Here is a 25,933-nt window from a genome sequence, read left to right as displayed (position 1 = left end):
CATACGTGGGGCCCGGAGCCAAGCGGCCTGGTTTGAATCCTCCCTCATGTACAGCTTAACTTCCCCGTCCCCCAGTTTCCTCTTTGGTGAAATAAGGTTAATGTTATTACTTTACCTCAGAATTTCTGTGAAGATGAAATGGACGTGTATATGTGTGTGTGTACACACATATGATGCTTAAAACTATACGCAGCGTGTACTGAGCTCTCAAATGAGCTATTCTTGTTTTTAGAACAAACAGGTTCTTAGCTCTCCCACGCCGAGATGAAGGGGCGGGAGGAAGACTTCACAGAGCCGGATGCCCTGTGAGCCGAGCTCTGTGCTAAGCGCTTTCTTACTTGGTGTCTCATGTAATTCTCTCAATGACCCATGAGGGAAAGCGGTGTTATTATTATTTGTAAATTTTATAGATAAGGAAGCTGAAGAGAGATTGGGACTTATTCAAGGCCACATGGCCGGATCTGTGTGACTCCAAGGTCTTTGTTCTTTTCAGTTAGCCATCCCCTCTCCCCTTTAGACAAGTTAGCTCCCAGGGCGCCTCCCTTCCCTTGCCCAACATCCCAACTCTCAACCTGAAATGAGGACTTTGTTGATCTTTAATTTCCAGCCACGATTAGAGCAGCATGTGGCTGAGTTTGGCCAAGGTGTACTGAGTCATGACTGGCTCTGGTGGGATGGGGGCCGAGCGAAGTGCCCCCTCAGAGGAGAGGCCACACTGCCCCATCCTGTGTGCCTCCTCACGCCTGCTGTGCTGTGCTCGGTTTCAGCCCCTCCTGAGAAGCCCCACATCTCCTGCTTCCAGAAGAGTCCCATCAGCAGCGTTTGGTGTGAGTGGAGTCCTCGTGGCACCCCTTCCCCGACGACCAAAGCCGTGTTGTTGGTGAGAGTGTCGTAAGTATCTTGGGCTGGGCTTTGTTTATAGCTACTCCATCTTTCCTGAGGCCCCCAGAGTGGGGGTGGGGTGGTGAGGGGTTGGCCAGAGATTCCAAAATTTTATCTTTAGAAAGTCATTTGTTTGGCATAAGGAGGAGGGAATGAGAGAGGGAATTGAGACTTACGTTTGCATGCTCACCTGTACTGGGCACTGTGCCCCAGCAACTTGGCCCCATTAACTCATTTGAACTATCACATCAGTCCTGGGAAGTGGATGTTCTTTTTCTCATTTAACAGAAGAAGGAACTGAAGTTCAGAGAGATTCATTAACTTGTCTAAGATCATCTAGCTAGTACGTAGCCCTGCTGGGAATCAAACCCCAGTCTGATTTCATTCAAAGTCCGAAGGTTTTAGGCGTTGCTATGGAGAAAGTGTAGACTTCCCTGGGAGGGGCAGTGCAGCCAGCCCACTATGGTGTCCAGGCTATTTCCATTATAAAGGCTGGAGAGGAAGTGCTGGTGAGGTGGGAGAGGGAGCTGGGAGTGGTGGGGCAGGAAGTCACGCCCACCTGGGGGTCCCTGGGTCTTTGGAGCATCTCTACCCAGCCTGCAATGTGGACAGACCTGGGATGGGTCCAGGCGTGGATGTAGGAGGTGAAAGATGCTGAAAACAAATACGCCTTCTCTGTAGTTTTGCCTGTCTCCACCCAACAGTCCAGGTCCCCTTGGTTCAGATGCTTATAATTGGGTGTGAGTCATCAATCATCAGAGCATTGAAATCAGAGCCGTCACTTCAATAGGGAGGTTTGACTTCCACTTGTGTTTGTCCCTAGAGAGCCCCTAGGTATAACCGATTGCCATCACGTTGATTCCAACTCATAGTGACCCTACAGGACAGAGTAGAACTGCCCCATAGGGTTTCCAAGGAGCGGCTGGTGCATTCGAACTGCTGACCTTTTGGTTAGCGGCCGAGCTCTTAACCACTACACCACCAAGACTCCAGTCCCTCGGTGGCCCAGTAGTAATGTTTGTGTCCTGGCCCTTGTGCAGAAATTATAAGTTACCCATCTGCAAATGGTACAGCAGCCATTAAGACTGTTAGCTCACACCCCGAGTAGGGAAGACTAGAAGTCACAGCCCAAAGCTGGGTTTGGGTGCAAATTAATTGGGACCTGGAAGGCGTTCTTCCTTAGACAGGATATTCCACACAGTGCCTGGCAGCTTCCCAGCCCAGCCCACGGAAAGCTTATCCAGTGGACACCCCGGCTGGAACACTTGCGTGTTGACAGTGACAATGGGAAGAACGAAGCCCTCCTCCTGGGCTGCAGGGTGTTCTGCTGTCAATATGGCGGCAACTGAGGCCTTTGAACTGAGAAAGGGGGAGGCGGAGCGACTGAGAACCTCAGGGACGCCAGAATGCACTCAGGCCCCACCCAGCTGGGACAAGTCCCTGGGAAGAGATTTCTGTGTGTTCGGCTTCGTCTCTGAGTGTGTGCACATCCACACCCGACTTGCTTGCTCGTTCATTCAACAAGTGTGTGGTGCTGTTGGCCTGGCACTGTGCTAGGGCTTTGGGAGAGGCATGGGGGGAGTAAGGCTTGTTGGGGGGCACACCTGTAAACAGGTTGATGACCCCATCTTCTCAGTGTTAGGTCCATGGAAGCCTGGGTGGTGCTGGAGTGAGGGCAGAGGGAGGATTGAAGGAGGCTTCACTGAAGGAAGGAGTTCCTTTCATGGGCTGAACTCAGACGGGGCCCAGCGTTCAAACCCAAGTCAGAAGAGTTGGTGACTCGCCCCAGCAGCAGGGTGGGTGGCTACGGAAGCCTCGCGTGCCCACAAGTGTCACAAGTAGGTGAAACCTCGGGGCGTCTGACTCACCTATCTGTCTGCAGTTACCCAGAATCCTTTTCTGGTTCACCTGCTGGAAATGCTGTCTCTTCCCTGCCGCCCCTTCCAGCACTTTGTGCTTCTGGGGCATTTTCTACCTGCTGTTGCAGTCACCTGAGGTCAGGGCTTTTTTTTAGTGCCTTGAGGCTGGAGCCGGGCCTTTTTTAAAAAAAAAAAATTTTAAATTGTACTTTAGATGAAGGCTTACAGAACAAGTAGTTTCTGATTACACAGTTAGTACACATGTTGTTTTGTGACATTGGTTAACAACCCCACGACATGTCAACACTGTCCCTTCTCAACCTTGGTTCCTATTACCAGCTTTTCTGTCCTCTCCTGCCTTCTAGTCCTTGTCCCTGGACTGTTGTGCCCCATTAGTCTCGTTTTGTTTTATGGGCTGTCTGATCTTTGGTTGAAGGGTGAACCTCGGGAGTGACTTCATTACTGAGCTGAAAGGGTGTCCAGGGGCCATACTTTTGGGGTTTCTCCAGTCTCCGTCAGGCCAGCAAGTCTGGTCTTTTTTGTGAGTTAGAATTTTGTTCTACATTTTTCTCCAGCTCTGTCTGGGACCCTCTGTTGTGATCCCTGTCAGAGCAGTCAGTGGTGGCAGCTGGGCACCATCTAGCTGTACTGGACTCAGTCTGGTGGAGGCCATGGTAGTTGTGGTCCATTAGTCCCTTGGACTAATCTTTCCCTTGTATCCTGTTCTCTTCATTCTCCCTTGCTCCCGAAGGGGTGAGACCAGTGGAGTATCTCAGATGACCGCTCACAGGCTTTTAAGACCCCAGACGCTACTCCCCAAGGTAGAATGTAGAACATTTTCTTTATAAACGATGTTATGCCAGTTGAGCTAGATGTTCCTCAAGACCAGGGTCCCCACAGCGCGGGGCCTTTCTTGATTCATTTCTGCACCCCCACGGCAGTGCCACAAGACAGGACCTGGCACTAAGCAGGAACTCATCAACCCTCCGACACTGAAGTGATTGTCACAGCCTGTGCCGGGCGCAGGGGTGGATTACCCAGTCAGCAAGGTAAGCGCGGGCTCACTTGTGCTTTGTTACTAATCTGTAGTGACGAATTTCACATGGGTTTCATCTCTGATTGGTGAAACCCATGTGAAATTGGTCACTACAGATTAGTAAGTAAGCACAAGTAAGCCCGTGCTTACCTTGTTTACTGGGTAATCCGTCTCTGTCTGGGATGGTAAATTTGAAAAGAGGCTTTGATTCTGTAGGAAGGTGGGGTTGGGAGAGATACCTAGAAGCAGATCTTTGATGTGGTGAAAAAATGTGAAATTGTTCACTACAGATGATGTGGTAAGCAAGGTAAGCACTGTGCTTACTTTGCCTCTTGGATAATCTGCCCCTGGCCTGGTGCTATCAATGTTTCACAGGCATTTCTCAATCCTAACAAAAACCCTGTGTGATAGGTAGTATCAACATTCCCATGGAGGTTCGAAGAAGTTGAATAATTTATTCAAGACTATCACAAGTGCTAGTAAGTGTAGAGCTGGAATTCAAACCTGGGTGCTCGACTTCACAGCCTGACTTCCAACCCCTGACTGTCTCTTCCCTCCTGAATAAGTACAGAAGCTGATATTCGAACCCTGCGCTTATTTTATGTCCAGCAGTCACAAAAGTCTGGTAAGAGACTTCCAGGAGCCGTGCCAGTATTCCCAGGAATCCCGAAAGTTCTCCTGCCAGTTGAAGGTTCCAGAGGGAGACAGCTCTTTGTACATGGTGTCCCTGTGCGTTGCCAACAGTGTCGGCAGGAATTCCAGTGGCACCCAAACATTTGAGGGTTTAAATATCCGTAAGTGAGCTTTTCCAGACCTCCCCACCCTCCAGCTGCTTTTTAAAAATTTAATTCTAGGTGCAAATGGTTCAGCGTTCCACTGCTAACTGAAAAGTTGGCAGTCTGAACCCACCCGGAGGTAGCTCGGCATTCAGGCCTGGAGATCTGCTTCTGACAGGTCACAGCCATTGAAAACCCCATGGAGCTCAGTTCTACTCTGACACACACGGGGTCACCAGCAGGCTAACAGACTGGGTAGACTTCTTGGAGGGCAAAGGAGGGGGCTGGTTGAGGAGTTTGGTGAGCTGGTGCCTTTCGGGCATTGTTTGCCCGTAGCTCTGACTATGGTGGACGAGGGCCCTGGAAAGATGCTTGTGGGAAGTGGTCTTGAGGCTGGGGGTTGAGCTGGGGGCTGGCAGAGTCTTCACCGTATTTGCTGCGTAAAGCACTCATGCTCTTTCCCCACAGTCCAGCCTGACCCGCCCGTCAACATCACGGTCACCGGCATGGTCAGAAACCCCCACTGGCTCAGTGTAACCTGGCAAAACCCCCCCTCCTGGAACTCTAATTACTACCGGCTACAGTTTGAGCTCCGATACCGGGCAGAACGGTCAAAGACATTCACAACGGGGATGGTGAGTTCCCCTTTCACTTCTGGACCGAAAAACGGCCCCTGGATGCTAGAGGGTGGTGGAAACGGTGCTAGGAAGCAAAAAAGGGTCCTCGGTTCTGCTTTGCAACTCACCACCTGCACGGCCTTGGAGAAATCCTTGAACCTTTCTAAGCCTTAGTCGCTTCATTTATAAAACGGGAATGGTAATGACAGGCCCATCTCTAAGTGAGAGGCTGACCTAGGAAGGGATTTGGGCTCTAAGTACGCAGAGGGTAGTTGCTGATCAAGGGTGTGAGGCTTGCAGGAATTTGCAACGGGTTGGGGCTCAGCCTATGGAGGCCCGGAGGGCAACCCCGTCTCACCCGGAGCCTCCAGGGTGGTGGGTGCCTCTGGAGCGTCTCTGCTCAGCTCAGTCACCCACTGCGCTGAGAGAGGGAGCTGCTGAAGAGGCAGGAGATGGCCGAGGGCATTTGTATTTCTGTGGAGCTGCCTAACCAGCATCCCCCAGACCCCCCACTCCAGGGTCACTGTGCCCCCCACCCCCTTCAGGTCAAGGAGCACCAGAACCACTGTGTCATCCATGACGCTTGGAGTGGCATGAGGCACGTGGTCCAGGTTCGGGCCCAGGAGGAGTTTAGGCACGGCTCGTGGAGCGAGTGGAGCCAGGAGGTCACAGGCACCCCTTGGACAGGTACTGTGGTGGGGGCAGAGGGACAAGGGGATGTCTCTGCTCTGTTACTGTGTCAATGTAACTGGTCACCCCAAAACTAGTGGCTTAAAACATCAGCCACTTATATGGCTCAAGATTTGGAAAATAAATCAGCTAGGCAATTGTTCTACTGGTCAGGCCTGAATTGCTAGCGTAGCTACGATCAAGTCTGATTGGCCCAAGATAGCCTCACCCACATGTCTGATGGCTGGTGCTGGCTGGTGGCGGGGGCCCTCAGCTCTCCCCAGGCCTCTCAGCTCCCGTAGGTCAGCCCAGGCTCAAGGTGTGGGGAAACTGACTCCACAGCTTGATGGGAGGAGATGCAAAGAATGTGTGGCCCTATTTAATCTACCATAATTACTGATGCTTTTTATTTTCAAAAAGATGTTAAACGTAATAAGAATTGCCTTTTAGGATTGTTGAGATTAGCATGTTTGATATAGAACATCAAACATTTCAGAGAAATATGAAGATAATGGGGCACTGGTAGCACAGTGGTTAAACATTTGTCTGCTAACCAAAAGGTCAGCAGTTCGAATCCACCCGCTTCTCCTTGGAAACCTTTTGGGGCAGTTCTACTCTGTCCTCTAGGGCAGCTATGAGTCAGAATCGACTCAATGCAATGAGTTTTTTTTTAGGAAGAAAATAATTATCACTGGTATTCTTCCTGGGTGGATAGCTTTCTAGCAGACTTCTTTCAGTTTTTGAGGTACATTAATGTGTGTATGTATAACAGTGTGAGCATTTCCCATGTTATTAAATGTTTTTTGGAAATAGAATAGTTAGTAAGTGCGTGATGAACACTTTTTTTTTTTTTTAACACGATTTGAGGTTTTTTTTTAACTTGTAACATTTCTATCAAATTAATACATGCCCATGGCAAAGGAGCAAAGGAGGACTTAAAACAATAAGCAACGGTCCCTTGCCCCGTCCCTTCCCATTTCCGGTCCTGTTTCCAGAGGAAGCTATTCAATGCTTTCTGTTTCTAGTTCTTCTGTTGTCACCCTCCCTAACGCTAAGTAAGAAGCTCACTTGGCTCTTTATCTGATAACAGCAACTTGAGGTACTATCTTTTGACTCCCTGCTATGAAAGATTAGAATTTAGGAGACTTAGACCCAGTGCAGGAATCTCCCCGACCACAACTCAGAAAGTGGTCACACAGCTTCAGCTTGAATGCCTCCAGAGACGGGGAGTTTACTACCGCTTGAGCAGCCCATGTCATTGCTCCCCGTGTCTGTATTGTGGGACCACCTGAGGCTTGCTTCAGCATACCAATGCCAGCTTCTGTCCAGTTGACTCTGACTCATGGTGACCCCACGTGTGTCAGAGTAGAACTATAGTCCGTAGTGTTTTCAATGACTATTGTTTTCAGAAGTAGATCACCAGGCCTTGCTTCAAGGTATCTCTGAGTATACTCGAACCTCCAACCTTTCGATTAGCAGTTGGGCACGCCTTCAACTGCTTTCACCACCCAGGGACTCCAAGTCTAGCAGCAAAATTGAACCAGATTAATCATTCTTAAATGCCAGGCTATTAAAAAAAAAAAAAAATCCAATCCAGGCTGGAGCAAGGCAGAATGAAGAAAACCAAAGACACAAGGGAAAAAATGAGTCCAGAGGACTAATGGACCACAGCTACCACAGCCTCCACCAGACTGAGCCCAGAACAACTAGATGGTGCCCAGCTCCCACCACCAACTGCTCCGGCAGGATTCACAATAGAGGGTCCCAGACAGAGCGGGAGAAAAATATAGAACAAAATTCAAATTCACAAAAAAGAAAAAAAAAGACCAGGCTTGCTGGTCTGACAGAGATTCAAGAAACCCCCAGAGTATAGCCGCCGGACACCCTTTTAGCTCAGTACTGAAGTCACTCCTGAGGTTCACCCTTCAGCGAAAGATTAGACAGGTTCTGTGGCATAGTGGTTAAGAGCTTGGCTGCCAACAAAATGTGGGCAGTTCGAATCCACCAGCCGCTCCTTGGAAACCCCGTGGGGCAGTTCTAGTCTGTCCTGTAGGGTTGCCATGAGTCAGAATTGACTCAGCAGTAATAGGTTTGGTTTGGTTTTTTTTTTTGGCATAGAGCCAACAATAACGCACGTGAGCAATGGGCTTCATAGTTCAATCATGTATACGAGACTAATGGGCACACAGGCCCGAAAGCAAAGATAAGAACGCAGGAAGAGACAGGGAAACTGGATGAGTGGCAACAGGGAACCCAGGGTGGAGAAAGGGAGAGCATTGGCACATCACGGGGTTGGCAGCCAGTGTTACAAAACAATTTGTGTATTAACTGTTTAATGAGAAACTAATTTGCTCTGTAAACTTTCACCTGAAGCACAATTAAAAAAAGAAAAGGATAAAATACCCATTTATTCAGTTGTGTGTGGGTAAAAAGGAAAGGGTAGACATGCCATCAATTGCCCAGTCCCATCCCCACCCCTGCCACTTTCTCCCACCCCTGCTTTAGAGGGAGGACTTTTAGGGGCGGGGCATCTTTCCCTGGATAGATGACATGATGTGATGGCTTTCCTCCTCCACGCTTTTACACTGTGGAATCCTTGTCTTTCCTGTCCTCCTCTAGAGAGCTGGAGGAGTGGCATGGGGCTTAGGGTGCCATCCTAATTGCGTGCGTGTAATGTCAGGGGCGAAAGTCCCTGGTGGTGTAAAGAGTTAATGTGCTCAGCTGCTAACTGAAAGGTTGGAGGTTTGAGTCCACCCAGAGATGCCTCAGAAGAAAGGCCTGGAGATCTACTTCCAAAAAATCAGGCACTGATAACCCTATGGAGCATAGTTCTACTCTGACTCACACGAATTGGAATCGACTCGATGGTAATTGATTACATATCGGCCCTTTAAAGCCCTTTGCCCATTTCATCCTGGGGGAGTTCATGTTGCTCTCTTCCTACCTCTCAAGCGGAAAATTCTGCAAGTGACGGAGTGCTTGGTTGCACATTTCTGACGAGATCTTGTTCTGTCCATGCCTTTGTGTGGCGCCCCCTGCAGGCCAGCCCCAGGGCTTTCCCCACTCTTCTCTGCCCTGGTGACCTCGCCCGCCTCCACCACTTTGCACTTTCTGGTTCTCAGAGCACTGGCTTTGAGTCACACAGACTAGGGTCTAGTTTCTGGCTCTGCCCCTTACTAGCGTGTGACCTAACTGAACCTCAGTTTCCTTTTTTGTCAAGTGAGATTAATAACAACTGCCTCAAAATAGAAAATAGAAACCAACCCTGTCTCACAGAGCTAGCTGGTGTGAGGATTAAAGGCGGCGGAAAGTGGTCAGCACAGAGCCTGGCATGCACGAAGTCCGTCATACACGCCAGCATTACTGTTATTTACCTGGGTCTCCCAGCCAAACCTGTGTCTTGAGCTTTGGATCTGTCTCTCCACTCCACCCAGACATCTGCCCGTCTCCTCCCGCTGCACACTCAGCGTGACTCATGCTAAAACCTCCCTGCGTCCCTCCTCCCACCGAAGGGTGCCACCACCCACCCAGCTGCCTGGGCCGGGAACCTGGGCTTCGGGTTAGACATCACGTGCCCCTGTCCTTGGTTCACGTTCTTGTCACAGCTTGACAGAACTCTTTTTTTTTTTTTAATTTGTTGTGGTAAAATGTATATAACAACAAAAGAAAAATCAGCTATTTTAACCATCTTTAAGTGTACGATTCAGTGACTGACTACATTCACTTTGCTGGGCAACCATCACCACTGCTTCTAAAACTTTTTAATCACCCCCAAAAGAAACTGAGTATCCCTTCAGCAATAAGTCCCCACTCCCTCATCCCCACCCCACCCCCAAGCCCTTGGTAACCATGCATAATTTTTTTTGATGGGATTCTTAAAATAACCTGCCCCTAAGTGACCTCTTTTGGCATGTAAGCGTTCCAGCCTCCTCCACGTCCTCTACGGCACCTCCACAGGCATCTTTCCAAATCACAAGCCTGGCTCTGTCGCTCCTCAGTTTACAGCCAGCCAGTCTTCGGCTCCCCTTGGCTTTCTGGATGAAGTTCAAACTCCTGAGCTTGGCGCAGAGGGGTTTCTTGGGCTGCCCCTGCTGGCCCAGTCTCCCCTCGCTTGCCTCTTTCCCTCCGGCTGGACTGAACCGATCCCAGCACCCGGGAATGGGCCTGTTCTTCCGTCCCCGTGGCTTGTCTTCATCTGGGGAGCTCTGCTTTTCTCTTCATGTTCTTTTGGGTCTCACCTCCTCCCACGCCCTCCCTGACTGCCCAGCCTGTCTGTGGCGTCGCTCAGAGGTTCCTAGACTTTGGGATTTCACAGGCCTGTAACATTTCAAAAAGAACTTTGGGGACCAAGTTAAGTGGCCAGCTTTTAATTTTGCTAAGGAAGGACAGGAGTCCTTGGGTGGTTGCAGATGGTTAAGCGCTTGGATGCTAATCGAGGGGTTGGAGGTTTGAATCCACCCAGAGGCACCTCAGAAAAAAGGCCTGGCAATCTACTTCTGAAAAATGAGCTATTGAAAACCCTGTGGAGCACAGTTCTGCCCTGACGCACATGGGGTCACCGTGAGTTGGGGTTAAGTTGATGGCAACTGGTTGGGTTGGTTGGGAGAAAGTCCATAAATTAAAACAAAAACCCAAAAACCCAAGCAAGCGAAAAGTAATGATTTCTATTTACCATCCCATTATTTTATAAAGAAAGCACACTTTAACCTCACACAATGGGGAAGGGCGTAGTCTCAGAATGAGGGACACTTTTGGCAGCCTTGCGCCATGTAGGTAGACACCCTGCCTTGGCCATAGTTTTCTCCTTGGGCCTCAGACCAGTGTGACTTTTCTACAGACCATCCTGGATGGTGGTGGAGACCCAGCTGAGGTGATTCATTTCTCCACAGGAAATGTGAGCCTCTCAGTGAATGTTTGCAGTGATTAACCTCCCGGTTGGTGGTTGAAAGGCTGTGAGAAAAGGTATGAAGTCAGTGAGCTTGCTCAGATTGGAAAGAGTATGGTGCTGCGCCTGGCCTGCCCTGCCTGCAGGCCTGCCTGCCAGTCTCTCCGGCCCTCCTGTCTCTCCTCCCCTGGGCCCGCAGGCCCTGTCTCTCCCTCTCCTTGCTCCCAGCCTCTCGTCCACCCTCCAGCCCCCTTTCTCTCTCCTTCTCATCCCACTCCTATTTTCCCTCTCTATACTTCTCCTCTCCCCCTGGGAGCCCATATCTTACCAGTACACCAGCTTGACTTATGGTGACCCCATATTTGTCAGAGTAGAACTATGCTCCGTAAAGGTTTTTTTTTTAAGTTGTGGTGAAAATACACACAACAAAACATACAGCAAGTCAACAATTTCTACAGGTATAATTCAATGACCACAGGGTTTCCATGGCCAACTTTTCATAAGTCGATTGCCAGGCCTTTCTTCTGAGGTGCTTCTGGGTAGACTCGAATTTCCAGCCTTTTGGATAGCAGCCAAGCAAATTAACCATTGCATTACCTAGGGACTCCAGCCATATCTTAACTGGCCACGATATGCAATTGAAAAAGGTTTTGTTAGAAAAAATGTTTTCTGTTCTCTTGTTTAGTATTGAGAGCCAGGTGGGTTTTTCAATAAATATTTGTGTGTGTCAGGTTGGTGCTAGGTTCTTTCATGTGTGTGATCTCGGTGATCTGTCCGGGAGGAAGCCCTCTCCTTGCTGATTGTTGCTGTCAAGTCAATTTGAACTCACGGCAACCACACGTGTGTGCAGAGTAGAACTGCCCCAGAGGGGTTTTTAAAAAATAACTTATTTTTTAAATTCTATTGTGTTTTAGGTGAAAGTTTACAGTGTCCATTAGTTTTTCATTCAAAAATTTATACACAAATTATTTTGTGTTGCCATCCCCGCAATGTGTCAGCGAGCTCCCCGTTCCACTTCCCACCCTGGGTTCTCCATATCCATTCATCCAGTTTTCCTGTCTCTTCCTGCCTTCTCGTCTTTGCTTCCGGGCAAGACCCATTTGGTCTTGTCTACTTGATTGATCTAAGAAGCACATCCCTCACATTTGTTATGTTTGCTTCATAGGCCTGTCTAATCCTTGGTTGAAAGGTGGACTTCTGGAGTGTCTTTGGTTCTGAGTTAGCAGGGTGTCTGGGGGCCATAGTCTTGGGGGTTAAATTGTTTATGTATTTATTTGTTGTTGTTGAGAATATACACAGCAAAAACATACAGCAATTCAAATTTCTACATGCACAATTCAGCGATATTGATTGTATTCTTTGAGTTGTGCAACCATTCTCACCCTCCTTTTCTGAGTTGTTCCTCCCCTATTAACATAAGCTCAGTGTCCCCTAAGCTTATTATCTAATCTTTCAAGTTGCTGTTGTCAACTGGATCCCATATAGATAGATCTTAAAAGAACACAATGCTTAAGGAAGACATTCTTTACTAGTTAAGCTAAACTTGTTTGTTTTTAAGAAGACTTCAGGGGATATTTTTGGTTTAAGGTTTAAAGATTATCTTAAGGCAATGATTTTGGGGTTTGTCCAGCCTCCATGGCTCTAGAAATGCTGGATTCCATGAGAATTTGAAATTCTGTTCTGCATTTTCCCCTTTTTGATCAGCATTCTTTCTCTAGTTCTTCTGATCTCACGGCCAAGGAGACCGTTGCTCATAGAGGAAATTCACCACACATTCCATTTTCTCCCCCTATTCCTGACTCTCCTTCCTCTGTTGCTAGGCAAATAGAGACCAATTATATGCCTTGGGCTCCATAGAATTTTCAAGGCTGTGACCTATGGAAAGCAGATCACCAGGCTGGTCTTCTGAAGCACCTTCGAACCACCAACCTTCTAGACTTTTGTCCAATTGATTTTTTCCCTATAATTTAAATTTCACTAACTACAGGTAGTCCCTGACTTCTGACATATTTGAGTTACAATGCACCGCATTGACAACCATCCTTTTTTTTTTTTTTTGGTACATCTTATCATTAGTGATACGTACTACAATATAGCATTGCAGTACGTAATCTGCTGATGTCATCATACCTGTAAGTTTATATGTAATATTTCCAATCCCCAAAGACAAATAAAGATAGGATTTATAAAGATAAAAACCCGTTGCTGTCGAGTCAATTCCAACTCATAGTGACCCTAAAGGACAGAGTAAAACTGCCCTATAGGGTTTCCAGGGAGCGGCTGGTGGATTCGAACTGCTGACCTTTTGGTTAGCAGCCGAGCTCTTAACTACTGTGCCATCAGGGCTCCATTTATAAAGATACTGACTGATAATAAAAAGCAATAATAATGAAAACAAAAAAAAATGAAGTATTTGACTGATGTCAGAACAGACTTCCGACGAAGTCAGACTGTGACCCCGTTGTAAGTTGAGGACTACCTGTACACAGTTCTTCAGCAAGATGCAGACCTATGTTAAGTCCTGAGTTTGCAAAACTGAGTAAGATACAATCCCAGAACAGGAAAAAAGCAGGGACGATATTTTAAAATGTCAAAACAAAACAAAACAAAACAAAACAAGCACGTAGCTGTCGAGTCGATTCCAACTCATAGTGACCTTATAGAACAGAGTAGAACTGCCCCATAGTGTTTCCAAGGAGCAGCTGGTGGATTCAAACTGCTGACCTTTTGGTTAGCAGCAGAGCTCTTAACCACTGCACCACCAGGGCTTCTTTTAAAATACAGACAAAATTTATTCCTGGAGGCAGGCAGACTTGGTTTAAATTCCAGCTTTGTCCTTTACTTCTTCTGTAGCTTCAGGCCAGTTATTCAAGGTCTTTGTGCCTCAATTTCCCAGCTTGTGACGCGGAGATAATAATGGTGCTTGTCTCAGAGTGCTGTCGTGAGGGTTCAATGAGTTAATTCATGTAACGTGGTTAGAATGGTCCCTGGCATATAGTAGGTGTTCAGTTATTGTTAGATGTTTATACTGTTGTTATTTTGTTATTCCTGCTCTTACCACTCACGGGCTTCAGTGAGTGTTGTTACTTCCCCCTTTTCCTCAAACATGCTAACCAAAGTGAGGCATTACGAAATATAGAACACTTGACCGGGAAAGGCTCTTGCCTAAATGGAAAAAAACGAAGACTTGTTTACATTTCCTCGTTCTGTATTTCACTTTTCTCCTTTCGCCTGGGACGTGTGCTCCCTGGTGCTTGTCAAGTTCTGTAGCATTTCTGAGCCTCGGTGTCTTTGCAAAAACAGGGCTAGCAATGGCTGCTTCAGATGATGCTTCGAGGGTGAGATGATCTTAATACGGGCACACCAACCGCTTGGCACTGATATATAGTAAGCCTCAGCAAAAGTCGGTGCTAGTCATATTAGTAATATTTTATTAGTGTGCAATTAGTATTATTTCTACCACCCGTCTGTCAGTTTGTTGTACTGTGGTGGCTTGTGTGTTTGCTAAGATGCTGGAAGCTATGCCACACCGTATTTCAAATACTGGCAGAGTGTGTGGTGGACAGGTTTCAGTGGAGCTTCCAGACTAAGATAGACTAGGAAGAAAGGCCTGGCAATCTACTTCTGAAAATTAGCCAGTGAACATCTGATGGATCACAACAGAATATTGCCTGATATAGTGCTGGAAGATGAGCCCCCTAGGTTGGAAGGCAAAACGGCCACCACAGTGGCCTCGAGTGTACCAGTGATCATGAAAATGGTGCAGGGCAAGGTTTCATTCTGATGTACACAGGATGGCCATCGGCACCGACTTGATGGCAACTAACAATTAGTATTATTAGTATAAGTGACTTCTCCCTGAGTCTCAGTTTCCTCATCTGTAAAATGGAAATGATTGTTATTAATAGTGATGCAGAGGTGCCCCGCTGCCCATCTCACAGAGGATGAAGTGGTCTGAATTGGGGTCCCCAGAGTCATGTGGTGAGCTTTTAAAAAAAATCTTGTTATTTAAGACTTAGTTTTATTCTTTATTAGAAAATTTCATTCATTCTGTTAACATTCCGGAGTTATTAGAGATAATGCCAAAATAAGCTTCCCACTTGACCCCCCGCCAGAAGTCTGAGCCACCAGAGGTTAAATGTCCTTCCCTGGACCACGTACTTTGTTGGGGTCAGAGCCAAGGGTAGAAACTACATGGGTCTCTGTGTCTTCCTGAAGCAGCTTTGGAGAGCCTTTAACAAACCCCAATGACGGGATCCCATTCCTTGGATTCTGAGGGCGTGGACTAGAGTGGGTATAACAGACTCCCAGATGATGCTGGGCATGGCCTGTGTTTGGGGAACCATTGGGCTGAATGACCATCTATGGTCAGCCATATTTTCTCTCTCTCTTTTTTTTTTTACTGTACTTTAGATGAGGTTTTACAGAGCAAATTAGTTTCTCATTAAACAATACACATATTGTTTTGTGCCATTGGTTGCCAACCCCACAACGTGTCAACACTCTCCCCTTCTCTACCTTGGGTCCCCCATTACCAGCTTTCCTGTCCCCTCCTGCCTTCTCATCCTTGCCCCTGGGCTGGTATACACATTTAGTCTTGTTTTGTTTTATGGGCCTGTCTAATCTTTGGCTGAAGGGTGAACCTCAGGAGTGACTTCAGTACTGAGCTAAAAGGGTGTCCGGGGACCATACTCTGCGGGTTTCTCCAGTCTCTGTCAGACCAGTAAGTCTGGTCTTTTTTTGTGAGTTAGAATTTTGCTCTACATTTTTCTCCCGCTCTCTTCCGGGACCCTCTGTTGTGATCCCTGTCACGGTAGTTGGTGGTGGTAGCCGGGCACCATCTAGTTGTTCTGGACTCAGTCCATATTTTCTCTTTAGTGCTGCCCCATCCCCTGATTTTAATTTTCATTCTAGCTCCCCCACCTTTGTTCCTCCTTCAGTCACCGCTGCTGGGAGTCTCGTACTCTCAGGCTGGGCTGCGAGGAACACCAGGGAAGGAGAACCTGGGTCCCTCTTGTGAATTCTAGGTCCGATTCTGAACTCTGTCACTAACTTGCTGTGTGATCTTGGACAGTTGCCTACCCTTTCTGCCTCTGTTTTTTCTTCTGTACAGTGGGGAGGTCGGACATGCTTTTCTGCCCCCTCCAGCACTGCTGGTGCATGGTTGTCTCCCCTCCTGGGGATGGTACATTCCTGCTTGAAATTTCCCCCCGAGCAGAAGCAGGGTCACCCTCTCCTCTACCCCCTTGCGAGTCCTTTCTTCTCCTGCTCCTGGCTTGGGGAGGTGCGTATCTTTGTGTAAATAAACATCTGTGATATTTTTAACTTCTTGATGGCAAAATGATGAGCTGAGAACAAATTAAATATCTCGAGACGCAGAAACATTCCACTCTGTTCCGGTTCAGCTCCTGTTCCCTTGGGCCCGTTTGCTGCTGGGCGCTGGCTCCTCGTCACCACCCTCACTCCGATACTTGGCCTCCTTCAAAAACACCGTTCCCGTGGAAGGAAGGGTCTTGTGATTCCGACTCATAGCGACCCTACAGGGCAGAGTAGAACTGCCCCACAGGGTTTCTAAGGAGCGGCTGGTGGATTCGAACTGCCGACCTTTTGGCTGGCACCCAAGACCTTAAGCCACTGTGCCACCAGGGCTCCAAGGTGGGACTAAACCCACCCAGGTGGATGAGAACTTGTTTAAGTTAAATATTTTTTATTGCAAAAAGGTGCATAGAAGGAAATGAAAATGTTAACAGTGCTTATATATGGTGGCGTATATTCTTCCTTCCTTTTCCTTCCTGTGTGTGAATATACATTACTCATGTCATATAATATACAATAACTAATGTCACAGAAATATGTTCCTTTAGAAACGGTGGATCAGACTGTATGGGCTTTTTCTGGCCGTGCGTTTTTCACGGTGTATCCTGTGCTCAGACTTTTCCTACAGTATATTTAGAGGCCCTATTGCATCGTGTGGCTATGCCATAGCTTATATAACTTCCCCCGTGGTCAGATAGTTGTCTATTTCCGGTATTGTGTTCCTGTAAATAGTATTGTGATGAACTTCACTCTGCTTTTAAACCCCAGTGGACAGGACTGCAGAGTCCGTGGGCGGTTAATAACAACCTTTTCTTCTGTCTGCAGATTCCAAGACTCTTAGCGCTGAGACTGAGGTGCCCGCCTCCACTCAGGTGAGCCCCTGGTCTTGTTAAAGGGTCAGGGAGGCAGCATCTAATGGTCGGGCTGGCACCAGGCAGAATTTGACTCAAATCCCAGCTCTGCCATTCACTAGAAATCTGGCCTTTTCCAGCTTCTGCAAAATGGGATAATAGCAGTTGTGATGTCACAGGGCCGTCGTGGCTGTCAAGTGGCGTGTAGAACCCTTCTTTGTCTGGCAGACACCCCTAATGGCTTAGCTTGAGACTTGGATCCGGTTCTTCCGAGCCCCCTCCTCTGCAGATCCCTGGTGTCATGATTTGTTGGAAAGAGGATTAACCTCTGAAGCTGCTTTTGAATAATCCAATTTCCCAGCCAACTCTGTCTCCTCCCGGGTCCCGAATTCCCTACATGCTAAGCTGGGAGGCTCCGCCACCCCTGGAGCTGGGCAGCACAGGGAGGAGCCCGGGGCTCCCGAACCCTGTGCAGATCCGATGGAGGACTGTCCAGATGCCTGCAGGAGCAGCTGCAGGTGAAGCCCAGGTCTGTGGGGCCCCAGGAGCTTCCAGCACGGTAAGGGGGAAGCCGACGCTGATGAGAGCCTGCCAGGCTGGTATGCCTTGCATTTATTATCTCACTTCATTCTCATGTTAACCCTGCGAAGAATTAGAATCCCTGCTTTATGCGGGGGACTTGGGGGTTCAGTGGAAGAATTCTTGCCCTCCATGTAGGAGACCTGGATTCCATTTCCGGCCAATGCACTTCATGCAGTCACCACCTGTCTGTCCGTGGAGGCTTGCGTGTTGCTATGATGCCGAACAGGTTTCAGCAGAGCTTCCAGACTGAAATGGACTAGGAGGAAAGGCCTGGCAGTCTACTGCCAAAAAACGAGCCAGTGAAAACATCACAACAATCCAATCTGCAACGCATCATGGGGATGGCACAGAACTGGGCATCACTGGGTTGTGCGTGGGGTTGGCATGAGTTGGGGGCTATCTTGACAGCAGCTAGCAACAACTTTTTACCGGGGAGGAAAACTGAGGTCCAGGTGGGTTAAGAAACCTGCCCAAGGTCGCATAGCTGGTAAGTGGTGGGGCCAGGGTTCTAGTCTGTGTTTTCCCCAGTCAGTGGCAGTAGACCTATAAGGACAATTGCTGCTTCAATGTGTTTGTTGAGTGTCTCCTCTGTAGAAGATGCTCTTTCCTTAAGCTCTTGATGGAGAGGCCGATGGAAGGAAATCCCCACCTTGAGTAGGCAAGGCATATATACAGTTAATACAAATAACAGTGAATAAGTTACAGGTGACAAAGGCCAGATATGGGGAGGTTCATGGGGTACAGAAAGGAATTCCTTGTGTAGATCACAAGTTCTGAGGAGGTGGTGGCCGAGCGAGGTCCACCTCCTCCAATGATGGTGGAACCTGCAGAATCAGGCTTACGATGAGAAATGTCTCTTTTAGGCATCAACTATTAACGAAGATAGTGATGATAATACTCCCCCTGCGTATCCTGCAAATGTAACAAGCCTCCCAGGTAAGGACTGGGTATTTTTGTATGTTCCTATGGTCTGGGGAAACCCTGGTGGCATAGGGGTTAAGAGCTCGGCTGCTAACCAAAAGGTCGACGATTCAAATCCACTAACTGCTCCTTGGAAACCCTACGGGGCAGTTTGACTCTGTCCTATAGGTCGCTATGAGTTGGAATCGACTTAGTGGCAACGGATTTTTGGTTATGGTCTGAGGGACACAAAAACTTGTCTCTGCAGAAAGTTTTTTCCCAGTTGGACTGGCAGAGGGCTAGTCTGACTTCATGAAAAGGATCAATGGCAGAAATATTCTTTTACTGACGTATACATTCAAGGTTGATACTGTTAGTCAAGAAGTAGTGGGGGGACTGTAAGAAGAATAGGACAAATCAGCAAAATATTTCATTCTCCGCCACAGTACAAATGAATGTGCTACCAACAAAATTCGTGGAGTCTGAAACAGAATACGTGTTGAGGGAAATTTTCGTTTTGGGAGCCCTTGATTTCAGTGCTTCTGAATTATACCTAGAACTCCCTATACCTGCAAGACCAGGAAAACTTACCAACATAGGAATCCAGGACAATCACAGGTCCTATGTTTGTTTCAAGGAAGCCCTGGTGATACAATGGCTAAGCGCTCAGCTGCTAACCGAATGGTTGGAGCTTTGAACCTACCCAGTGGCTCCGAGAGAGAAAGAACTGGTGATCTGCCCCCCGTAAAGATTACAGCAGTTACACTCTGTCACATAGAGTCTCCATGAATTGGAATCGACTTGATGGCACCTAACAACATGTTTGCTTCACTGTATACGTGGGATTCACAGAGGCCAGACTCTGGAGGTGCCGTGGTTGAGTGGCTCCAACTGACGGCTCTTGGGCTTGCTAAGGAAGTTCTCAACCCCGTTACCCTTACCTGGGCAGCTTCCTCTCTGCACTTGATGCTAGTAGCCCATGCTGCACCATCTTGGTTGAAAAGCCCTACTAGAATGCAGTGCACCTATAGAGTACCTACTGACTACCTGGGGCTAAGCTCTGTGCAGCTGGAGACTCAGAGAGAGTCAAGCCTGTCCCTGGCCTCAAGGAGTCTACAGTCCAGCAGGCAGGCTCCGATGAAGAGTAAACTTGGCATTGTCATAAAGAGTGGGGTGTGGGATGTGCTGAAAGGGAGACATAGATAAAACAGAGTTGGAATTTAGAGATTCAAGAGAGCATATCCAGTTGGGGAAACCACAGAAGGTTCATGGAGGAGGTGTCATTTGAAATGGGCCTTGAACGATATGGTCGGGTGGCAGGTGGTTGGGGTGTGTAAGGGCTGCTGCGTCATAGGAACGCTTGAGTATTCTCCTTTCACCCTCATGGACAATCTCATCTAGGCCCATGTCTTTAAAGACCTTCTATGGGCTGATGGGAGCCCTGGTGGCGCAGTGGTTAAGCATTTGGCTGCTAACCAAAAGTCAGCAGTTCAAATCCACCAACTGCTAGGGCAATTCTACTCTGTCCTATAGGGTTGCTGTGAGTTGGAATCGACTCGACAGTAGCAAGTTTATGGGCTGATGACTCCTAAATTTATATCTCCGTCCCTGACCTTTTCCCTAAGACCTAGACTTATGTATCCAACTGCCTAGTTGACATGTCCACTTGGATACCTAGTGAATATCTCAAACTCAGCATGTCTAAAACAGAATGCTTGATGCCTTCTGTGGAAACAAAGTCAATTCCCATTTCTCTGACACCAAATGTGTTGATCAATCCAAGTCAATGTATTACTAATTCTGTTCCACTTTTGTTCTAATACTCGCTGTCCATGCAGCACGTCTTCCTCGGACCATAATCACCCAGAGCTAGGTCAGACCTCACAAGTTAAAGGGCTCAGTCTTCCAGATGCCAAGTCTGCCCAAGACCTCAGATACCAGCCGCAAGCTTGTAGTCCCCATGACCTGCTGACTACAAATTTGGGATTTTCTCACTATCCCCTTAGGATGCCAGCTGTAAGCTCAGCGTTCCCCAGAACCCTCCTCACTTCTGACCTGCTGGCTCCCACTACTCCCTTGGGTTTGACAATTCTCTAGAACAACTCATAGAACACAGGAAATTGCCATACTTACAATGTATTGTAACAAAAAGGATGCAAATGAAGAGATGTATAGGGCAAGGTCTGGGACAGTTTCCCAATGTGGAGTTTCCATGTCCCAAAAAGGGATGTGGTACCCTCCCACATACTGCCCTCCCACTGCGTTGATATCTTTTATCAACCAGGAAGCCCCTGGAGCTTCTGTGACCAGGACGTTTATCAGGGCCTCTTTACATAGGCATGATTGATTGATCATGCCTCCCTCCCCTGAGGTCGGCTGATATTAATCACAGGGTACCTCTTTCTGGCCTGGCCAGCCCCTACCCAAGAGTCATCTCATTGGCATAACCTGTTAGGTAGATGTGGTCTGGAGGCCTCATCAGACACTTCAATCACTGGGGAAATTCCAGGGTTTTAGAGGTTATCTCTCAGGAACTGAGGACAAAAACCAAATTCATCAGGTAGTTAAATTCTTTTACCCCACATCTCCCTGCCTCTCCCCTGCAAATCTGTCCTTCTCCATCTTCCCCATCATCGTAACTGGCCCCACATTTGCTGGGTTTCTAAGGCCTATGGGATCAGGCAGGCTTCATCTCCTACCCCTCATCGCATACCCTGTCCTCATCCCATACCCAGTCTATCATTTGTACCTTGAGATATATCCAGCAGTGACCACTTCTCACCACCTCCACTGCCAACACGCCGGTCCAGCCACTGTTGTCTTATCCAGCAGGACCTCTCCAGGAGATGCCAACTGGCCTGCTGGCTCCCAGTCTTAACCTCCAACAGGCCGTTTTCCAATCAGTAGCCAGAGTAGCTCTTAAAACACAAAGCCAAGGGCTCCCTTGTTCAACACTACCTCCCTCAGAGTAAAAGCCCAAAATCCTAACTGTCTTAGTCATCTAGTGCTGCTATAACAGAAATACCACAAGTGGATGGATGGTTTTAACAAAGAGAAGTTTATTATCTCACAGTCCAGTAGGCTACAAGTCTAAATTCAGGGCGTCAGCTCCAGGCGAATGCTTTCTCCATCGGCTCTGGAGGAAGGTCCATGTCTTCAGTCTTCCCTTGGTCTGGGAGCTTCTCTGCACAGGAACCTCAGGTCCAAAGGACACACTCTGCTCCCAGCACTGCTTTCTTGGTGGTATGAGGTCCCCAGCTCTCTGCTTGCTCCCCTTTTCTTTTATCTCTTAAGAGATAACAGGTGGTGCAGGCCATAACCCAGGGAAAGTCCCTTTACGTTGGATCAGGGATGTAACCGGGGTAAGGGTGGTATTACAATCCCACCCTAATCCTCTTTAACATAAAATTACAATCACAAAATGGAGGACAACCACACAACACTGGAACTCATGGCCAAGCCAAATGGATATACACATTTTTGGGGGGACATGATTCAATCCATGACAATAACAAAGCCCCCAAGTCTCTTTGAGATCAAGTCTCCCTATCTTTTGACCTTCCTTCTCCCTGTTGCTCACTGTCTCCAGCCACACTGTCCTCCTGGCTCTTCCACACATTCTCTACCCAAGGGCCTTTGTGCTTGCTGCTTGCTCTGCCTAGACGCCCTTCCCCGCCCTCTATTCAGCCAGCTTCGTATCATCTGGATCTCTTTTCAGAGAAGTCTTCCCTGACCACCTAACAGAGCTTCCCCACTATCACTCTCTCCCCTTCCTGTGCTTATTGTCATCATTGCCCTTGTCACTGCTGACATCATACTACATACTTGTTTGTCTCCTTGACTAGAAGGTAAGATCCAGGAGGGCAGGAACTTTTTTTTTTACTGTTGTACTTTAAGTGAAAGTTTACAATTCAGGTTAGTCTCTCATACAAAAATTTATACATACACTGTTATGTGACCCTAATTGCTCTCCCTGTACTGTGACAGCACACTCCTCCTTTCCACCCCTGATTTCCCGTGTCCATTCAACCAGCTCCTGACCCTCCCTGCCTTCTCACCTCACCTCCACAAAGGAGCTGCCCATTTAGTCTCATGTATCTACTTGAGCTAAGAAGCACACTCTTCACAAGTATCATTTTATGTCCTATAGTCCAGTCTAATCTTTGTCTGAAGAGTTGGCCTCAGAAATTGTTTTAGTTCTGGGCTAACAGAGAGTCCAGGGGCCATAGTTTCCGGGGTTCTTCCGGTCTCAATCAGACCATTAAATCTGATCTTTTTACTAGAATTTGAGTTCTGCACCCCACTTTTCTCCTGCTCCGTCAAGGACTCTGTGTTGTGTTCCCTGTCAGGGCAGTCATTGGTGGTAGCTGGGCACCATCTAGTTCTTCTGGTCTCAGGATGATGCAGCCTCTTGTTTATGTGGCAGAGGGCAGGAACTTTACTGTCATGTTTTTCTCTGTATCCCCAAGGGTTAGAACAAATGCTGGCGCATGCTGGGCACTTAATAAATACTTGCTGAATGAATGAACAAATGTAAAAGGTGATGAACTATTAGTAAATTAGCAGGCCAAGCATCCTGCTTCCATCACATGTCTGTCTCTGCCAAGACACCTGGGTCACACTGGAGAGACCTGTCCTTGTAGTGAATGCTCACTCGTTAGCCTGGACTCGTTCCCATGCCTGCATACAGTCAACATCTGAGGTGATGACTGGCAAACAGTGTCTCCATTAACAGTGGGTACATTTGGGACAAAAGAGCCTGAATCCCAAGTCCATGTGACTGTGAGTATTTGCATTCCCAGCAGAAGGAGAGAATGATGGTTTTGCTCAGATGTACTCTCTGTCCAGCCCAGAGTTCCTCTCTGGCAGCAGTAGGGAGGGCCTTTTGGTGGGAAGATGTGGCTGCGTGTGAAGCTGTTTGTTCTTTCATTCATTCAACAAAATATTTTGGATAGCCTGCTGTATGCTGGGCGCTGTGTGAGCAGCTGGGAGTATGACAGTGAAAAGTGCACATGTGGTGCCCACTTTCAGGGAGCTCAGTCTAGAGGTGGAGCTGGAGAAGTAACCAGGAGGGGCTCTTACCCAGCTCGGGATGGAGTCACTTCTCAAATGCATCCCCTCCTCTGAGACTTGGAGGCTGAGTAGGGACTGGGCAGCAAAGGGGTGCAGCAAAGGTGGGAAAAGCATTCCGGGCAGATGGAACATGTGTGGAGAGGCCTGGAGGAAAGAGAACATGGCATGTTGGAGACCTGAATGACGCTCTTAGGACTGGAAGTTGAGTACCAGGTGGGGAAGCCAGCCAAAGGTGACACCCCAATGGAGCAGACAGCTTCCGAATACTTGGAGATCTCGCTTAAAGCATCTGAGCCTCCTGACATGGCTGTTGGTGGAGCTGCCATCAGCGAGGCCCCCACAGCCTTCTGATTCTTGTACCCCCTCTGTGCCTTGTGAGAGCAGGCCAAGCACACCTAGGAAAGCCATTTTGGAAGTGAGTGGGAGTCTGCAGCTGGCTGCAGGAGCTCAGAAGCTCTGTCCTTGAGGTGTATTCCTTGTCAAGTGGTAAATCTTTGGGTCTGTCCGATTATCCTGGGGGTGGCTCTGCTAGAGTTGGCTTTGGCCAGAAAACGGGCCAGCTTATCAAGTGGCCTCTTGGTTAGCAGAGCTGTTTCCTTCTCGGGGAGTGAGGTTCCCTTGAGGACTTTGACAGCACCAACTGAGTGGTTTTCTCTTCCTCCTTTTTTATATTTTTCTGTAGTGCAAAATTCTTCTTCAGCACCCCTGCCCATGTTCCTGGTGGCTGGAGGAAGCCTGGCCTTTGGAATGCTTCTCTGCATTGGCCTTGTGCTGAGGTGAGATGGTGCTGGGGGACGGCTCTGTGCTGTTCTCACATTTCTAATCTACCTTTGCTTTGCTCGTTCAGTCAACAGACATTTATAGCATTCAGTCATTCATTTATTCCTTCAACAAATGGACACACACATACACGCACACAGTGCCTACTATATGCCAAGCACTGTTTCAGATGCTGTGGGTGACAGTGGTGGGCAGGATAGATACAGCCCCAGCCATCATGGTCTCATGAAGAAAATAGACACTGAGAGACAATGACTGGTGTGACGAGAGTCACAAAAAGAGCAGCCCGTGGCAAGCAGCACTGACCTGGCATTAAAGAGGAATAGGAGTTGGTCTGATGGAGTGGGGGAAGAAGGTTCCAGAAGAGAAGTACAGTTTAGAGTCGATGTGTAAGTATGTGTGTGTATGTGTGTGGGGAGGGGGCGTATAACACAGGAGGACGAGTGAGGAGAAAAGGGACTAGTGGGGGAGGTTGGAGCCTGGCCGTGAAAGGCCTTGAAAGAGAAGAAGAAGGATTTGAGACCCCTTGATGGTAATGGGTGTCTGCTGGAGAGTTCTGAGAAGAACCTGATCAGGTTTGCAGTGTTAAAAGATCACTCTGAATGCAGTTTGGAGACCGCATGGGAGAGGTAAAAATGGGCATCGGTAGCCCAGTCTGGACAAGAGATGAGGGTAGTCTGTGCTAGGATGGGCAGGGCGGTCGGAGCCAGGGATGGCTTCAGGGTCTATTTTAGACGTGGAATTGACAAGATTGGATGGCAGATTAGACGGGGAAGATGAAAGAGAGGTAGGAGTCAAGGGTGGCCCTCAAGTCCTGGCTTCAGCATCTTGGCGGACAGTGGTGTTGTTCCCTAAGACTGGAAACACTACCGGAAGAACAAATCTGAGTGAGCGATGATGCTTCCACGGTGGGATTTTCTGAGTTTGAGGTGCTTGGGAGAACACCCAAGGGAGCATGTTTGGTAGACAATTCAGATCATCTTCAGCATGCAGATGGGAGTGGATAGCATGAGGAGGCAAGAGGGCCTACGGCAGACCCCTAAAGTACAGTGTGAGAAGCCCCACAACAGACGGAAGTACACAGTTAAATCCGAGAAGCCTGGCCAGACCCCCTTGGGAATATTCCATGTCTCAATACTTGCAGATGTAAAGGGTCACCTTTAAATTCCCTGTCCTGATGCTCTTCTGCCCACCAGGGTTAGAAAACGCCCTCTCAGGCTGAGTTGGTTCCTGGCAGCTATAGCACCATGTCCATTTCCCCCAGTCTCCCCCTCTCCATTCTGTCATTAGTTTTGTTATTTACTCCTAAATTTGCAGAAAATCAGCTGACAGTGCCCATAATGGTTGGGCAATCAAGAAAACTCCTGGTGTTCAGGACTTTACTACGGGAACTCGAATTTTGCGTATGTCCAAGCCCAAAAGAAGTCAGGCTGAGCCTTTTGGGCAGTAGTTAGTTACGATGATAATACCAAGTGAAGAAGAAACTACACTTCTTTCTTCCTTCCTTCCTTCCTTCCTTCCTCCTCCCTTGAGAGTAACTTTCAAGGGACTCTAGCTGTTGATTATGGGAGGTAACCTTTGAGGGCGTTTGGGAAGGAGCGTGAGATCTTGGCAGAGAGCTTCCCACATTTTAGTTCACTGGATCCTTACAGTGGCCCTGAGCTAGGTCGACCACCAGGGGTGATCTGAGTTGGAAGATTAGCAAGA

General features: G+C 48.1%; 1 protein-coding gene across 3 annotated transcripts in view; it reads left to right on the top strand.

Annotated features, from left to right (window-relative positions):
* Positions 1 to 25,933, top strand: part of IL6R (interleukin 6 receptor) — a 61,336-nt gene that overhangs the window by 25,538 nt on the left and 9,865 nt on the right. For 2 of the 3 annotated variants that reach the window (XM_023742573.1, XM_023742572.1), the window contains exons 3-9: positions 768 to 891; positions 4,387 to 4,571; positions 5,022 to 5,188; positions 5,716 to 5,857; positions 16,866 to 16,912; positions 18,337 to 18,409; positions 24,129 to 24,222. In XM_023742573.1, the coding sequence (XP_023598341.1) occupies positions 768 to 891; positions 4,387 to 4,571; positions 5,022 to 5,188; positions 5,716 to 5,857; positions 16,866 to 16,912; positions 18,337 to 18,409; positions 24,129 to 24,222 (832 nt within the window). The remainder of the gene's footprint in view (positions 1 to 767; positions 892 to 4,386; positions 4,572 to 5,021; positions 5,189 to 5,715; positions 5,858 to 16,865; positions 16,913 to 18,336; positions 18,410 to 24,128; positions 24,223 to 25,933) is intronic. The other variant, XM_023742574.1, reaches the window with a different exon arrangement.

The sequence above is a fragment of the Trichechus manatus genome, unplaced genomic scaffold, assembly GCF_000243295.1.
Source record: "Trichechus manatus latirostris isolate Lorelei unplaced genomic scaffold, TriManLat1.0 scaffold00213, whole genome shotgun sequence".
In the NCBI taxonomy this organism is placed as follows: Eukaryota; Metazoa; Chordata; class Mammalia; order Sirenia; family Trichechidae; genus Trichechus; species Trichechus manatus.
The sequence above is the reverse complement of the archived record's forward strand: the minus strand, read 5'-3'. Positions and strand labels throughout refer to the sequence as shown.